The 18,473-nt window shown below is 38.0% G+C and overlaps 1 protein-coding gene across 7 annotated transcripts in view; it reads right to left on the bottom strand.

Moving 5' to 3' along the window:
* bend5 (BEN domain containing 5) overlaps positions 1–18,473 on the bottom strand; it is a 338,217-nt gene that overhangs the window by 103,362 nt on the left and 216,382 nt on the right. For all 7 annotated transcript variants that reach the window (XR_009272649.1, XR_009272650.1, XM_058785807.1 and 4 more), the window contains one exon: positions 14,132–14,171. Coding sequence is in view for 5 of the 7 variants with exons in the window: in XM_058785807.1 (XP_058641790.1) it covers positions 14,132–14,171 (40 nt within the window). In the remaining 2 variants the exon portion in view is untranslated. The remainder of the gene's footprint in view (positions 1–14,131; positions 14,172–18,473) is intronic.

The raw sequence follows: 18,473 nt of genomic DNA, 5'->3' as shown, positions 1-18,473 counted from the left end.
TTTTCAATATCTCTCATATCCCTCTTATACGGCATAAGAAAAATCTTTCAGGCAGCCAATCATTACCATAATCGATTCATTCACCCATTACTTTTGCTCTGCACCAATGGTCTCAGCTGAATGCTGTGAGGGAAGAGGTATTCTTCAGGATCACACCCGACTGTATCAGTGTTTCTGCCTGCATGCTGTTTTGCTATCCCTGCCATTCTCTGTTCCTTGTTTCTCTCCAAATGACAAAGGGTATCTGACAGAGAAGAAACATTTTGTTATTGTAAAACAGGCAGGTTGTTATACAAAAGGATGGATTTCTTCACTTGTACTTTAATAACGAGAAAGGCACAGTCAATAAATGGCACTAACAATTCGTTCTGCTTCGCCTGCCGTAATTGAAAAGTAAGTGATGCAGAACTTTGGATGCTTTGCCCTTTCTTCTTTTTTCTCTCCATTTATTTCCTTTCATTTTATGTCACTGTTTGAGTCAGATCTGCCATCAAGTCCTGAGCTGAAAGTGCAGAGATGAGGTTTGCTCCAGGGATAAGACGTGTGCTTACGGTACCGGAGATGAGGACAGACTGCAGGATTCATGAGGCCAACAGACAGAATGTACTTTCTGACCATCTATTCTGCTAAACGCCACATATGCAAAATGACAGTGATTGTGTCATGAGCTATACAAAGAGTAAAAGGAACATCTCAGTCTCAGTGAATGGCTCGAGCTGAAGACCTCTGAGCTGGACTGGGGCCGTGATGTGTTGCTGGGCAGAGCGGTGTAACTGATGCACTGTGAGTGGACTTTGCAGAGATGGGCTCAGCGCACAGCGAAAGGATTATTCTTAATCTAATCTGCCCCTCAATGGTTGGCTTGTCCTGTACTCAGAGACCGCTCCAATAAGACTACCCAGATCCCCTGGCTGATGCGTTCAAGTGGCTCCAGTTCAGGACAGAATGTATCAAATGTGAAATTTGCAACTGAATTCCAAGCTGTTGTGAGCAACTTTCCAGCAAACAGGTCTGGAATTTTATTTGAAGCAATAGTTCGCCCAAAAATGAAGTCTGTCACTCATTTTCATCTCTTCCAAACTTGAATGACTTTCTTTTTTCTGCGAAATACAAAATAATTCTGAAGAAGGTTTCAACAGTTTGTTCATACAATGTTGACTTTAATTGTATAAATCAAGACATTTTTTCAGTCATTTTTTGTCTTTTGTATTTTGCAGAAGACAGATTTGGAAGGACATGAGAGTAAGGAAATGACAGAATTTTAATTTTTTGGGGGTAAACTATTGCTTTAACATGAACACTTATGTTATGAGGTTGATTTGAAATAGTAACTTACATTTGAAAAGATTCAAAATAGCTTTGCATGTGACCTAAGCATTATAAGTTGAAACACAGTGAATGGAAAAGTGGAAAAAAAAAACAAAACAATTTTTTAGAGCACCCCTTGAAAACAGACCAGATGTGAGAATTCAGAGAAGAAAAACTAGAAAGAGATTCATGTAAGTACAGTAAGTACAGTCCAGTGGAATAATTCACTGAATATTGTGCGTTAAATCAGCTTTGTCATAACTGCATTGTCATTTTTACACTTTCACAAAGGAAAAAGTCTATAATAGCAGAGCATGATACTAAAGGTCATGGGTTCGATTTCCAGGAAACTGATTAAAAATAAAATCACATTATAAAGTTTTTATAATGGATAAACTAGAGCATGACAGAAAATTTGTCAAAGTGACTGATAGTGATTATTTGTAGTGGCTCACAGTGTGCTCCTCATCATTTCCTGTTCGCGCACATTTCATATCGTTCTTATAAATAAAAAATAACACAGAGGGAAAACTAAAGCTAAATATGTCATCAAGACTTTCAATACACAGACCAGGCCAGGAGCTGATGGGAGACAATCATGTCATTTTGAATTTTAGCACACGAGCAAAACCTCTCACGCAAAACTCATGAAAACAGATCAAATAACATCGCGGCTTCGCCCGGCGCTCTCTCATGCGCAGTTATCAAACAATGAGCACTTGAACTAAGTGTCTGCTCCCCCTCCACCTCTAAACACACACTTAGACTGGTGATGGCGCCTCATAAACTGTTTGGCAGTGTCGACATTATCAGCGGCTCAGAGTCAGACATCATGTCCCTCCAATTAGAGCTTCACAGCTCCCCTCATTCATCTTTATTGGTGATACATTAGCCACCATTAAATAAAAGACATGGGATAATCTCCATAATGATGTGGATGATGAAGCCGAGTGTCGGAGAGGGAGGTAGGAGCTCTGTGACTAGAATAGGAAAGAGGGTGGGTGTCGGGCGAGATGATGGTGGTGGGCATGTTTTGGGTCGGCGCCCGGGAGAGGATGAGGATGGTGATGAAGGCGGGGAGGGATGGACATGAGGAGCTGTGACAGCAGCATTAGCCGGGAACACATTAGCCATTAGCACGCAGCCAATCAAAACAGCACACCTGTGCCAATCAGGGAGACGGACAGACGCTTGTCCAGGTGCGCGTGTGTACGCGAGTGTCAGCGCTGGCTGGCTAAGTATAGAACCAGACGGCAAGCTCCAAACCTGCCGTTTTTGCCAGAATCTGTGAAGCACAGAGGGGAACAGCAGGGATCATTTAGAGAACATTAGAAATATGGTTTAAAATAACGGCTCCCGCATGTTCGGGGAAAAGGACGCTGCGTTTCGGGTTTGGAATAAAGTTGGCGGCGATGGCGTCTTCTATTGACCGGCGACTTACAAGGCAATGATCTCTTCTTGTTTAATTGAACTGCCCTTAATTACGTTACTTTATTTTGTCCTTTAATTAGTGCCTCATGAATAATTGATTAGCCGTGAAGTCATCAGTCGGGCAATAAAAAAAGTGATAGTGCGTGAAATGAACAGTAGCCCTGAAACAGAGCTCTGCGTGGCACTACCCTGAGACAGACTTCAAAACTGACAGGTCGAGCAGACGCAAACTATATTGTATAACCGCTCCTCAATCCCTTCATCAAATATTTACAGGGGTATCATTGCCAGCACGGTGTCCCGCTGTGCATTCTCCGAGTGGCAGCAGGGGGGACATTGATCTTCCTTTTAAAGAACAAACGAGAGCTTCAGAGATGTTTCTTATACTTTGGCCCTGTTTCGGGTGCTTCATCTGGATTTCTCTGGGGCATACGCTATCGATCCGGCCAGGTCAAGAATCTGCATCGCCTCCCAAACCTCCAAATATGATCTCTGGACTGCATTAATATGAAAGACTAGACTGCGCTTTTCCCCTTCGTCCTGGATAATGTCAGACTCGCGCTGCGCGGACACTTCATTTGTCCTCATTGTGCGCAGACGATAAACTGTGAATATCTGATTGCTTGGAGCTGATTACTGGATCCATCTGTGTGATAAAGACACGTCAGAAAGAAGTCATAAAGGGTTCACTGGCAAAGATGACCATATATAATCATTATGCTTTTGTCAAATAGATACAGATTGTCAGATTGGAATCTGAGGGCTGAAACTGGTAGCATTCAATATTTATATAGAGTAAAATTACATAAAAGGGATGAAAATAAAAGTTAAAGTTTTCTGCAGTAAAATGCTAAATGAAGAAATGTACAGTTACATCCATGGTCTCTGAGATCCCCTGAGGTGTAATTTAAAATCTTTACAGAATAACTTTTACTTCCAAATCTGATGTAAATAGCACTAAAAAAACAAAACAGTAAGACAAATTTAACTTTCAAACACACTTTAAACAGGCCAATAATGTGAAGAGCTGATTGTATAACGTTTAATCCATGAAACAATGCAACCTCATAAAGTATATTTACAAATCAGTGCACCCAGCTACCCACACAGACCTCAACATGCACACAAAACACAATAGCACTAATTATTTTTGTGCTACAATAACACAAATTATTCTGAGTAGAAAATGAACTCAAGATGTCACAAAACATGTTGCTTGACAACAGCATCAACATAAGCAACAGTGCAAATAACCCTAGCAAACTGTGGCTAAATGCAACCTTAATAAGTATTCACGCCCCAGTGCATGCTGGGAACACTTGCATCGTAAAGTTAATAAGATTTTACTTTTCTGAATTTAAAACTAATTCTATAGGATGCAGAATTTCAATTGGAATTTGTATGCAAGAAAGTGGAATTAAAATGAGTGGAAATTAATAGAAATACTATTCATAATGAACTGCTATTTTTAAGTAAAAAAAGTTGTCAAGACAAACTTTGAATGATAAACTTTGAATGTTGGCTTTACAAAGCCTTGTTTTCAAATACTGAATGATAGATAGATAGATAGATAGATAGATAGATAGATACACACACATATTAGTGGTGTCAATTAATCGCATCCAAAATAAAAGTTTTTGTTTACATAATATATGTGTGTGTACCGTGTAGCGTTTGGACTAATCAGACACACATTTATTCATTATATTTAATTAATAAACCAGCAAACCCTCTCACTGTGAGGGTCGATGGACCCTAAAGGGCTCAGTTACCAGGGCAACCATCTGATAAGACTGTTTTATTGCTCAAAAGTATGTGAGATGTGACGTGCCGTAAGAACGGACCCTTCTAAAACCCACGCAATGCCCATACAAACAAAACTTTCCTCCTTGTCACTCATAGGCAAACGTTTCTACGGATAAACATGCATCCCAGGACATTATGTGTACGATTTTAACTATCTTGTATAGTGTCTCTTGCATTGTATTTTGTTTTATGCATGCTTTATGAGTGAAGTACTAGTTAATGTAACCCCACCTATATCGTGTCTCTTACCAAATTAATGCTCATTTGATGACGCACACTTTGGTGTACACCACCTCCTCATAGAATGCCATGTGTGTTTGTAATTTAATCAAAGTACAGACTGCCAGAGTCATTCGAACCATGCTCTCAGACATAAAAAAACGTCATAAAACCCCCCAATATTTCCAGCCTCCCGCTTGGAAATTCAGCCTCTCTCATTGGTCAAGTCCATCCTGAAAGGTGTGACTCTTCCCTGACTTTAAAGGGCTCACGCACAGGTCCGCCCCTCTCTTCTGCTAAATCTTCTGATTGCTGCCCATGTGGTTGGACTCACGGAGAGCCTGAGCTGGTGCGGGTGTGCCCGGCAGGCCCCAACATATAGAGCCGTGTGTGATCTCCCTAGCCTGGGGAGATGGCTCTTGACCACAAAGAGTCAGACTAATACCACTGGAGTTCGTCTTCACTCAACCCTGGAATTCACCCTCGCTCAGACATTTCTCTCTCCCTGCTCCCGGCTGTCTCTGCATCTTCATCTCTGGATTGCGGCCTGCAGTTCCACTACGGCCCACAGGGCCAGCAGGCCCCATTTTACACCTAGCCATTTGCTTACTTAGGAGAGAGGACTCTCTCCTAAGAGTCGAGAACAACCTCAGAGTTTCAAGAGATTGCAACTTCGGCCATCGAATGGAACCATCCAGACCTTCTTCAGAAGCTTCATAAGACTCTCGTTCCACAGCCAAGTCAAATGCAAGTATCGTTCCTTTCACCACACAGAGGTTTGTTGTAAGCTATCGTATACTGTGCTTTGAATTAGAGACTGATGGTTCTTTCAGATGGTCAACTCAGCCTCATTTCCCCTGTTTCTGTCCGGTTTCATTCATCCAGTCTCACTTACCCTTCCGATGTACCATGTATGTGTGATTTGTGTGTGTGTGTGTGTATGTGTATATTATATATATATATATATATGTATGTATATGTGTGCGTGTGTGTGTGTTTGTTTAGTCTAGTTATGTGTTTGTGATTTAGTTAATCAAATTTTGTGCACAATATGTATTTGTTTCTGATTCCCTGCTTGCAACAAAGTCAATTTAGCGATTTTGATCTTGTTACATGCTCTGAGTAGTACTGTACCTTAAAAAGGGTATTTCTCTTACCCTGGAAATTAAGATTTCTTTGAATTCATAAATAATCAATACTGAGTGTTCGCTAGACGACCTGGTGAATTGATTGTACTGTAAATTCTGCTTTATCAAGCTAATTCTATTAACTGATACAAATATTATAATTAAATATAAAGAGTTATGATTAATTCTTAATATTCCCCTTTGAGCTAATTTACTACAACCGTGTATATTTATTATGTATATAAAAATACACACTCATACAGTATATATTTTGAAAATATTTACATATATATATATTTATATAATTTATATAATTTATATTATGTATATTTAATATACAAATATAACATTTTTCTTAAATATATACATTCATGTGTGTGTATTTATATATACATAATAAATGTACACAGTACACACACATATGTAAACAAAAACTTTTTTTTTTGGATGTGATTAATTGTTTGACACCACTAATACACACACACACACACACACACACACACACACACACACACATATATATATTCTTAAGATACAAATATATTCTAATATAAGATAATAAGATATAAAATACAAACACATGTATGTGTGTATATGTGATGTGTATAGATAGATAATCAATAACTCAATGTCATAGGTGCTGACACAGATTTTGCTCATTTGCTGTTTGATAACAAGAAGGCCCCACACACTCACAGCATGACATCACACTTCAGGAGCAATTCTTGTCATCCTGGTTCTCATCCTCTCTTAAGCAGTCTCAGCTCTTCAGCCCTAATGGGAAGTGACATAATGTTTACCAAGAGTAGCTAATTTCTTGTCTAGATTTACTAGGTGTGCTAATATGACAGCAGTAAAATCAAGGCCTATAGTTGGCCATCACTGTGCGCTAACGTCTGAGTGTGCGTGGGTGGATCCGATAACAGGGCAGCGGCAGGTGGAGCGTGAGAGCGAACCGCTCTTTGTTGAGCCGACACAAACATAAACACACACCAACGCATGCCACCATTTCACCAGGAAAGGAATTAATGAAGTGACCCTGCAAACGAGGCCTGGCGGTAACCAGGTAACCACATCAAGTCTCCTCTCAAGCTAGCAGCTGAGAACGAATGGAAGAAATCAGCAGAGAAGGAACGGGGTTAGTTCAGTGCGAGTGGCGATGAAGTCCCACAGGATTATCCCTGTTTCTTTCTCTCAATCACTGTTTCTTTGTCCCCTTCTGACCGTGTAGGTTCCTTATCTCAACTCATCTCTATTATTCACTCTCTAGCAGCAAACCAGTGGCCATTGTTTAAATTGTTTGAGACACATTTCGCTCCCTTAATTTGATGTATTTCTGAACGAAACAGTATTTGAAACAAAAATATGCAAAACTGCAATCAAACTTTGGGGTTTGGTAAGATTTTAAAATGTTTTTGAAAGAAGTCTCAACTAAGGCTGCATTTATTTGATCAAAAACACAGTAATATTGTGAAATATTACAAATTAAAATAACTGTTTTCTTTTAATATATTTTATATCGTAATTTATTCATCTGATGCAAAGCTTCAGCAATCATTCTAATATGCTGATTTGATGCTCAAGAAACATTTCTTATTATTACCATCAATGTTGAAAACAGCTGTGCTGCTTAATATCAAAAAAGTCAGTCAAAAAACAAAACACTACTTCTTCAAATTACATAAAATATCAGTTTTGTATATGAATATGTCTATACATGTCAGTGGTATATACCTGAACACTTTATTTTAAATAAATGAAGTAAAGATCAATTTTAATTGGACATAAGGCTCCAAACATGTTTTTCTTGGTTCCAGTCAAATGCAGTGTTTCGCTGCAAATCTATAAGGCCATCATACTGTTTGCATTGGAAACAATATCTGATAATTCATAAGTCCAGTCATATATTTATGTCTCAAGTGGAACCCCGCCTTCTCTATATGATGTTTGGCTGAGCTCTCAAATGTGCAGGTCTTTGCAATAACAACGGACATTGTTTTGAAACGTAAGTGCATGGTTTAACTTCAAAATGTAGATGCAATTATTTAGCTTGGTTAAATTAAGCGCCAGATTTACTAACAACTTGCACCAGTGCAAACCGTCTTTTGGTGATAAAATAGTACTGTCAGGATTTACTAAAGACGCGCAATAAAGAATTAGCGCTGAAAAAGCGTGGACAGTTATTTGTGTGTCCGGACTTATTGAATATGCATTTGTAGGAGTTTCCTTTCCAGACGCAATATTTATGGGAGAGTATTAAAATGAATCACACAACGTGATTTACTAACATTTGCGCTCGTCAAATTACTGGTATTTGCGCCATTATTTATCGCCCAAAATAAGCATGTCTTAAAGCAGGCGGTAATTTGCGCTGCTCTTGGTAGATTGCGCTGGTCATTATGGAAATGATCTGGCTGCGTCTGTGTTCTTTAATGTGCCCACTGTCAGTAAATCACATGCAGAATTTTCCCCTCCCATCGCCACTTTTATGGAATTGCACTCTAATGCTTATTTGCCATTTAGTAAATCCGGCCCTAAGTATCTTCACTTCTTAGTATTAGTTTATGAAGCAGCTTTCAGTAGCAACAAATAAAAACACATCTCAGAATACCTTTTGTCATTGATGAGTGATTCCCTGCTCTTGAAAAGCACCAGCCACCACCGCAGGAAATAACAAAAGGTCCTCCGACCTGAAATCTCACTCTTTTTTTTCACCCTTATGGATTTGCTGCACTTGGCAACGGCAGTGGCCCTGGTGACAACGAAACAGTCATCGCTTTCTAGTCTGTCTCTGCAGAAAGGCTGCTAAAACACTATTTACATTTTCCCACATATCTTCCCTTTTCTCACGCAAACAAACACACATACGTACAAATGGCAAGCCGTGAAAAGACAAGTTAATAGCAAACAGCACACTGCATTTTCATTTAGTATCTTTAGCGTGTTGTTTTGTTTTTCACACGGCGAACAGAAAAACCCATGGCTGATTATGTGAAGAAGGCGTGAAATTGTGATATTTGCATGGCTGGGGATATTAACTAGAGGCATTAGTTGTTGAAAAGCTTCAAGGCTGGGCTCCAGACATGTTTTTAAATAATGGTTTAATGATGCATATTTTACAAATATTTTCCAAGCCAGACTAGCGGCACACACCCTCTCTCTCTCCTCCAGACTACATTAACGCTCTTATTCTTTCTTCATTAACAGGCTCACAGCCCTTTCGCTATGCTCCTTTGTGTGCATTTGGAAAAAATCAACTGGAAAATAGACAGCATGAGGCAGCCGAACAGACGTTTTGGTTTCTCTATCTCTGTGTGGACTCTACCAACCGCTGTTCATTATTATTATTTTTTTTTTTCCATTGTATTCGCTTTTAACCACCTTCCATCACTCAGTCACTGATCTGGATGTTAGGACGAAATGTCCACAGAGAAGTTTATATGGGTTATGATCATTCCCCATCTCGCGCGCTGTACTTTGCACTACATCTTCTCCTCTCTGTCTCTCTGTGCCAAGCCTGGTCCCTCTGCTCCATTAAAGGCAGATCTCACTGGTGCAGGTATTGGCCGCTGAGAGGTGCAGCTGTCCAAGTTGCCGCTTTGGCCCGGAGATGCTGTGGCCAGACACAAAAGCACAAACATCAGGGTGTCTGGCCACACGGCCCCAGTCCAGAGACCATCAGGCTCAGACCTGTTTTACTGCTGGATGCCATACAGACACCATCACAGAAATTGCCAAGAAAACACTCAGGGACACATTTGCTCAGGCAGGGCGGTGGAACTGGCTGGGAATGTGTTTTAAACATTCATATCAGAGGGCCATTGAGGCCAGTCACAGCAAAAGAAGGGATTCATTGAATGTGTGACATTCTTACGCATTAGGCCAAATGCTCTTATGCAAAATACACTAAAGCAATAAACCATGGGTGGGTGCTTGTTACAGTGTTGGGGGATCAGTGTAATGCAAAAGGCTTTGACTGATTGATTTTGGGGTGCTAACTGATTGTAGTTTGGGATCAGTAAGATTTTTTCTATTTTTCTCTTATGCTCATCAAGGCTGTATATGTGTATGTGTACTGTGAAATATTATTACAATTTAAATATACTTAACAGTAGTATATTTCTGTGATGCAAAGCTGAATTTTCACCATCCATTACTCCAGTCTTCAGTGTCACGTGATCCTTCAAAGTATTGTTATTGTGCTGCTTAATTTTTTTTTGTAACCTGTGATACATATTTGATTCTTTGATGAATAAAAAGTTAAAAAGAACACCATTTATTCAAAATAGAAATCTCAAAATAGAAGACTTTACTATCACTATTTATCAATTTAACACATCCTTGCTGAATATAAGTATTAATTTCTTTCAAAAAAGAAAAGGTTTTACTGAGCCCCAACTTTAGAAAGGTAGTGTATATTGTTACAAAAGATTTCTGTTATAGATTTCCATATTACTGTTTTTTTTGCTGTATTTTTGATCTAATAATTTAAGCCTTACTCTGCTCCTAAACACACACACACTACATATGTGTATGTATCTTATATTTAATTATCTTACATTTGACTATATATATATATATATATATATATATATATATATATATATATATATAAAGAATATGATATGGAGTATGAATAGAGTATAATTCTAATTAGTAAAAGTTTATATCATAAGTTTATTTTCATATTTTGAGCTGTTGTAAACGTGTCAATAAAGGAGCAGCTGAACAGAACAACAGTATTGAACGCTGTTTTTCTCAGACTGGGAACCTTTACAGGCTCTCATTACAGAGATCATTTACATATATCCACAGATGAAGACATGAGAGCACATGTGTGAGCCTGTGTCTAGCACAGAACAAGAGCTCGCAGCGTTTGAGGAGATCTGAAGGTTGTCTAATATCTGTTCTCAGAGCAGTGAGCTTGCACATCTCTCCAAGTCTCATGAATGTAATTGACCTTTTTTCTGTAACACAGCTGAGATGGTGGCCATGGGGGGTAGAAACATAGAGACTAAACACCAGCCAAGCAAAGTTAATTGTCCAGCTGAACAATAACACAACGGAGACTGCAGATATGAAAAGGGCATTCAAATCAATAGATCGACAATAGCCTTTCCGAAAAGATGGCTGAACTCAATTTTCTGGCCACGGACACCCTCTAAGCTCCAAACACACTGCAACCCCCCCTTTAAGACCCCCACAACCCCAAGTATATGATAGTGCACAAACCTCTTCAACTGACAAGAGAGATTTTTATGTTTGCAATACTTCTTTTTCTTTGTCTTTCTTTTTACTTCTTTTTCTTTTCAATAATTTATATTTATATACTGTAAAATTGTATATGTATAAATGTGCGTTGTGTGTGTAAGTTTATAGGCCTATATATATATAAATATACATACACATATACATACACATGTATATATGTGTATATGTATATATGTGTATATATATATATATATATATATATATATATATATATATATATATATATATATATATATAATTTTAGTAACACTTTAGTATCGGGACTAGTTGCTTAGCATACCTATTATTAACATACACTGGCTGTTTATTAGTACTTATAAAGCACATATTCTGCATGACCATATTCTACAACCCTAATCCTACCCAATGACTAAACTTAATAAACTTAAACCTTACTAACTATTAATAAGCAGCAAATTGGGAGTTTATTGAGGCAAATGTCGTATTTAATGGTTTGTTAATAGCGAGAACTGACCTTAAAATAAAGTGTGACCATAATTTTTCTATATAATTTAATGACCTTAATTTTTTTTATATAATTTTATAAAGAATTTGATATTTATATATTTTTTTTACAATTATTTTATTAATTTCTATTTTATTCACAAATATATAAACACACACACACACACATATATATTTTAAAAAAACTAACACTAGCTTCTCTATTTTTTGTATCTATTTGTTTTATTTTTATTTATTACACAATTAACAAAAAGCAAAAAATAAAAGGCCTTTTGCTCTATTCTTTTTCTATTCTTTCTGTTTTCTTTTTAATTATTATATAATGATTAAAAAAACCTTGCTACGTTGTACTGCGTTTTGCTAACTGAGACTTGTCATAGCACTTGCATATCATTGCTCTTTTGTTGGTTTTGATTGCTTTTATTGTCCTCATTTGTAAGTCACTTTAGATAAAAGCGTCGCTAAATGACTAAATGTAAATGTACTATATTATTTTCTATGAATATTTATATTGTTTTTTATTTAAAATATTAAACCTATACTGTTTAAGAATTTAATACATTTAAGTATTAAAATTTCCTTGTGATATTGTTTCAGTGTTTGCCATTTAAAAATCAAACCTGCGATGATTTGTCTACTTTCTTGCATTTATCTGCATACTGAATTGTTATTGGTCTCTTTTTTTCTTGCATATTATTAACCATTTAGCTGCCTTTCCACTGGAAAAAAGTTATTTATTTTTGTGCACGGCTAACACAAGACACATATTGAGTGTCATAATGGTTATGAAAATCATTTAATTTACACAAAACCACATAGTAAAACCCAGCACTAGTACTTTCTTCAAATCTAGCCCTTTTAAGTAAAACTTTACCAACTCTTTTAATGCCTACCCAGCACAAATATTTCCTTCAAATGTAGTCCTTTCATTTTAGAATTCCTTTATCCCTTTTTTTCCCGCCACGTACGTAGTGTTTAGTTTGCGTTCTGCATTGCGATGGGAATGGTGGGCGAGGCTAATCATTCTTTAGCTGTTCTGGCCTTAGAAAGGTCAGCTGTTTGAAATGTCAGGCTTCAATGGAGCCAGATTCACATCGTGCTGCTCAAGTGTCCAATTAAAGAGGGTCTGGCAGGGGTTGAGTGGGAAGCACTCTTCACACAGGAGAGCTAATGAGGGGGCCAAGGCACCGAGACCCCCTCTGCACTGATCTACAGGGCCTCAACCAGAGCGGCAGGTTCCGACACTCAGTGTACTCCGAAAAGACCTCCAAGGGCACCGGGAAGGACACGGCCTGATCTCATTAAGGATACATGTATGTTAATTTTTATCATCCCTCTCTCACATATATGTAATATGTGGATAGGTCGGCGCGTCCTGTTGCTGTATCTGCCTCAGTCATCTAAGAATGCAAGCTGCTTTCCATATACCAGGAAAACAAGTTTCCGTCGCACTCTGCATGGACAAACACAGGTCAGAGGTCAGCGCAGCCGCATATACACTTTCCACACAGAATCCTAATAAGCAGCCAGGCTGTGGGATTATAGAGGAAGACAGGGACGGATGAGCTCATTTACAGCTGCGATTCTTCATTTACAGCAACTAAAATACCCCGTTCACCTCATCAATAAGTCATTAGGCCCATCTGTAGCCCAGTGATCTAATACCGGTTTAGTAGTTGTTCTTTCAATGGTTAGTTTTAATAACTGCATTCAGGGAGTTCTAGATCAGCAAAAAGCACAACGGCTCTCCAGAGCCCCGCTGTAGTCTGCTTGTGCACAATTGTGGAGTTTTTATGGAGAAAAAGTAGATTTTACTGCACGCTGAAATCAGCAAATTTACCCTCCCAAAATGGCAAGGGCTATAGAGTGAGGGGGGAAAAAAGTCACTTTCATTATATAAGCTGAAACGAGGTAAGCTAAAAACCATGTTGCACCGTGCATGTCTTTTGTGAAGTTGTGAAGGTCAGCGGTACAGTCTTGTGTGGCTTTGGGTAACAGATGCTGAGCAAAGCTGGGAAAATTAGCCTACTCCACGTGCCTTACATAAACATTATTTTAATCAAAGTGTATTAGAGCAGCCAGATATTTTAGACATATGGGGGCTGCATCCTTCCTGGCTACCCCATCTGTCTCTCCCAGAGCTCTGAATGCAGTTTCAGCTTTCACCCAGATGCATTGACAAAACATTCAGCTTCCCATAGAGACGCAGAAGTGCAGGCTGTACCCGCTGCTCTGGGACAGGCACGCCCGGGGTGCTACGACAGGATTGCGGAAATGCTGACAAGTCACAGGAAAAGGCCTCTTTTTGCAGGTTTTTGCTCTTGGGGTGCAGCTGATGCTTGTTGTGAGAAGTAAGAGAAGTCACAAAGCCCTCACAACAAACCCTTGTGAACAAACAATCCTGTCCGTGAAGCCCCATGTAAGTATTCAGTGTTGTTGCGTGGTGTGCTGTACAGTGAATAACAAACACACATGCACACAAACCAAAATACACATAAACTCACCGGGGTTGGTGATGGTCAGAAGATCCAGCCTTCTTTGTTGCTGAAAAAGAAACAAAGAGACATCAGAGGTCTTCTGTCAGAGAGATGAAACAGATCCAGTCTCAGACATTTTTCTTTTTTCACTCAGAAATCAAAGTTTGTGCTGTCTGCCTGTTAAGCACATTTTGCTCTCTATCTCTCTCTGGAGAGATAAAAGTGTGTCATGCATTTTACATCAATTTTATGTAAATATATGTACATATACAGAGGATATATAGCACTCTACGAAACAGAATTGTTCTAAACTTACACTTCTCTTTAGGCCTATTCACAAGAAAAAAATAAATAAAAAATTGACTCAAACAATATATTTCTACGGACATGTTTGTTGTATAAAAAGTAAATAGAAAAGGATAGATTTTTAGCAATAATATATAAATCTTTCAAGTCCTACATTGAGCTCTGAGGTAAAAATTTAGATGTGTTTAATAACTGAATTCCCAATTACAAAGTATATTACCCAGAATTCTTATGAGTGACCCACCAATCAGAGATTTTTTGTTTACCATGGAATTTTAACATTTTTTCTTATTAAAATCTCTAGAGATCAAAATTAAAAGGAAAATGCTCCCTGAACCAAGATATATCATTTCATATTTTATATATAATAATACATTCTATATTAATTATATATAATATTAGGAAACTTTGTGCTATTTCAGATTTTCAGTACACTCCATTCTGTGTGATTTATAAGCGTTTTGAAAAGTGGGGACATGGGATAATGTCCTGAAAAGTCACCTTCTCCTTGTAATACCTATGTCATACCCTTGTCATTATACAAATTGATGTCCTCAATTGTCACAAAGACGCGCACACACACACACACACACACACACACATACATATATATATATATATATATATATATATATGTACTGTGTGTGTGTATTTGTGACCTCTCTGTGAAATCCAGGTTAAAACCTCAAAATCTAATTATGAGCATCAAAGTTTTTGTTTCAACCATTAATTTCACTATGATTTAAATCTTTGACATGGTCTTACCTAGGCAGTATTAAAGATATCAAGGTAACATTTTCACAGAATATTCTTTACTTTATTAAGTATTAAGAATGATTTTATGTAGAAAATAGTAAATCACCAAAATGACTTAAACTGGGATTTCACAGCCAGGGTCTCTCTCTCTCTCTCACACACACACACACACATACATATATATACACACACACATATATATATATATATATATATATATATATATATTAGTGGTGGGCATAGATTAATTTTTAATCTAGATTAATCTCACTGTAATCTTGGAATTAATCTAGATTAATCTAGATTAAAATGGCTCATTTGAATTCTGCCAAGTAGATCAGACTAAGTTTACTACTAGTAGTAAACAACTAGCAGTCATCAAGAATTTAATATTGATAATAACATCGAAGACATTGTATGATTATTCCTTAAAAATAAGGTTTTAATAGTTTTAGTAGTAGTAGCCTATTACGTTCTGCCCAATATCTTCAAGTGAAACCGAACTTTTATTTTGATGGGTTGCCGTGAGGATAGTTTTTCTCAAATGAAACGCTCGAATGCTCATGAAGTGACTCAGAGCAGTTCTGGAGATGTTGTTCATGTATTTATGTCCTCATTTAGTGAGACGACAGACGTTAATATCGCCGCAAGCGTCACGCGGGCTTCTGTATGAGTAGTGAACAAACCCGTGCGTCTGCGCCATACATTAACACAGAGACACACAGAAGTCATATTTAAATAGACGTTTTGCGGCTTAATATTTACAAATAGGAGTGGGAGTGTGCTCACTTGTGTGTGCGCTTACGTTTGTTTGTTTGTTTGTTTGTTTGTGTGTGTGTGTGTGTGTGTGTGTGTGCGAACCGGGGCGGAACTCCGCTGCGCGCGCGATACAGAGAGCGCGACCATGTAACGTAGAGACAGAAATGACTTTGTTCGGCTAGGTATACATCCGCGCTAAACTATCAAGGTGAAAGTCATCATAGCTTGCGTAGTATAGACCCAGCTCCCAACCCAACTTTGAGAATAGATTAACGGCGATATTTTTTTTATCACCCGATAAGAGTCTCACGTTAACGCAGCACGTTAACGCCGATAACGGCCCACCACTAATATATATATATATATATATATATAGCTTTCATTCTTTTGTCTGTACACACTCTCTCTCTGTCTTTGTCTTTTTGGCCTGATACGATACTTCTCCAATACTGTTGTGTGTGTTTGTGTACATAATCCATTGCCTTTTGTGAGTTATGTATTCATGTGCTGCAGTAGATGCGGGTCGTTTCCTGGAGAGAGGGCGTGACAGAGGCTACAGCAATCCACACAGGTCACACTCTCAGATCGATAAGTGCCCAATCAAAGACTGATGGCGTCCTCAATGGCGCGCTGCAGTGCGAGGCGGACACACATAACGCACATACTGTGAGGCCAGGCAGCTCAAGAGCTGTACTTTAACACTCTTGTGGTAACAGTACTGCAGGTCCTTCTACATGAGAGCCACTACACGCATAGTAGAGCAGAGAGCATACACTGATATCATTCACACACACACACACACACACACACACACACACACACACACTCAGCTCTGCTTTTCAGTGTCTGGTCATTTCCTGACGATTAGCAATTATCCAGTGAAGCCACAGGGCTTTAACTTGGTCTTCAATTCATACAATTTTTTTGGTGGCTCTCTGAAAAGCAAAGTCTGAAAATATGAAAAGAGAGTTAGTGAATCAGTTTTAATGAACAGTCACAGTGTTTGTAATGTATGTGGAGTTTGTTGTGTTATGCATTGTGCTTGTTAGCAATATGCATTTAGCATTATGTCTTTTACTGGGGCCATTTGACATATATAATGTGCATTTTCTATCTACTAAAAATAAATTTTAAATACAGTATAATTTATGCATAAAATATGCTGGCACCTGTCAAAAAAAGTATGTGTTAATGTGTTGTTTATGCGATAATTGGAAGATATGAGTCGTGACACATAGGTGCTAACTCTCACTGAGCATTTTATTTCGCAAACAAATAAAAAAGCTCCTTTAAAGTGTGCATATAGTGTAATATAATACTAGTTGACGTTAAAGAGTAATTGTAGAAGGTTTTGTTTTGACAAACTCCTGGAATGATGTCTATTGTTTTATTTTCCAAATCGCCCCCTGCTGGTGAATGAGACAAATACAACATAATTCAGCTCATTTTCTGAGCAGATCTTAAGAACAGGGAAAGTAAAACTGAAAGAAATGCACTGCATTACATACATTAATATTTAAGATCATTTCAATACAAAGGTTTGTTTTGCATTTTAATCACTAGTTAACTTGCAATATATGTGCATGCATTTACATATCAGAGTCATGGGATCAGAAAGTCAATATCACTGCTCTAAAACGTTGTTGTCTACTGCCTACATAAACTGCATCCTAATTGAAATGAAACCACTATACAAATACCACTCCTCTCACAAAGTGCACAAGATTTACAGATGATACAGTTTGTTCCTTTGTTTATAAACTATTTCATTACTGGTAGATATAAAAAATAGGGTAAACAAATTAAAGTATTGAATGAAATTAAGTATATGTATTGTCAATGTGTCTTAGAATCAGCTGCTGTCTTGGATTTATGCATTGCTGCCTTAAAATTTGACCCTACAAGGTTAAGGTTCTTCACATCAGAAGCATATCTATGATGCCTTAAAATGCTTTCTAAACAGGCAGCACACTTGGTTTTAGAAGAGCTAATGTTAGTCTTTATGAAATGATCCATGACAGAGAGCGGCAACACTACAATCCCCCTTTTCCCCAGAGCCTGAGACAAGAGGAGTTTAATTATTTGGTATTGGTCTTGCACTATTGCCACCTGGAAAGCAGGCAGTAAAAGGCATTTTATTTTTAAAGGAGATGATTTGCGCTGAACCAGGCGCTTATACAATACAACTATACAGTGCTACCTCTGGACGCAATTTAGTCTATGTGAATACTCCCATTGACAGTTCAAACCAGTTGAGAGCTTCCTTTCTTCTCTGCCAATTAGAGGCTCTGAAAAAGGCCAGTTGCTCCATTCCTTTGATCTGACCTTTGTTAGTTTTGCTTGGTCTTGTTGGTACAGATCCAGCATTTCAGACGGAAGCAGCAAGTGGAAACAGCCAGTGGCTGCTGCAATGTATCTGTCTGTCTATTGACATGAGCCTTCACTTCACAAATATCACTCTTAGCCTTGTACTTTCGGATTGAATTCCATCAGTTACAGCTACAAGCACATTCTTTCATGCTAATATTGTGAATTGACAGCTGACTCC

The sequence above is a fragment of the Onychostoma macrolepis genome, chromosome 08 (genome assembly GCF_012432095.1).
Source record: "Onychostoma macrolepis isolate SWU-2019 chromosome 08, ASM1243209v1, whole genome shotgun sequence".
NCBI classification, from domain to species: Eukaryota; Metazoa; Chordata; class Actinopteri; order Cypriniformes; family Cyprinidae; genus Onychostoma; species Onychostoma macrolepis.
The sequence above is the reverse complement of the archived record's forward strand: the minus strand, read 5'-3'. Positions and strand labels throughout refer to the sequence as shown.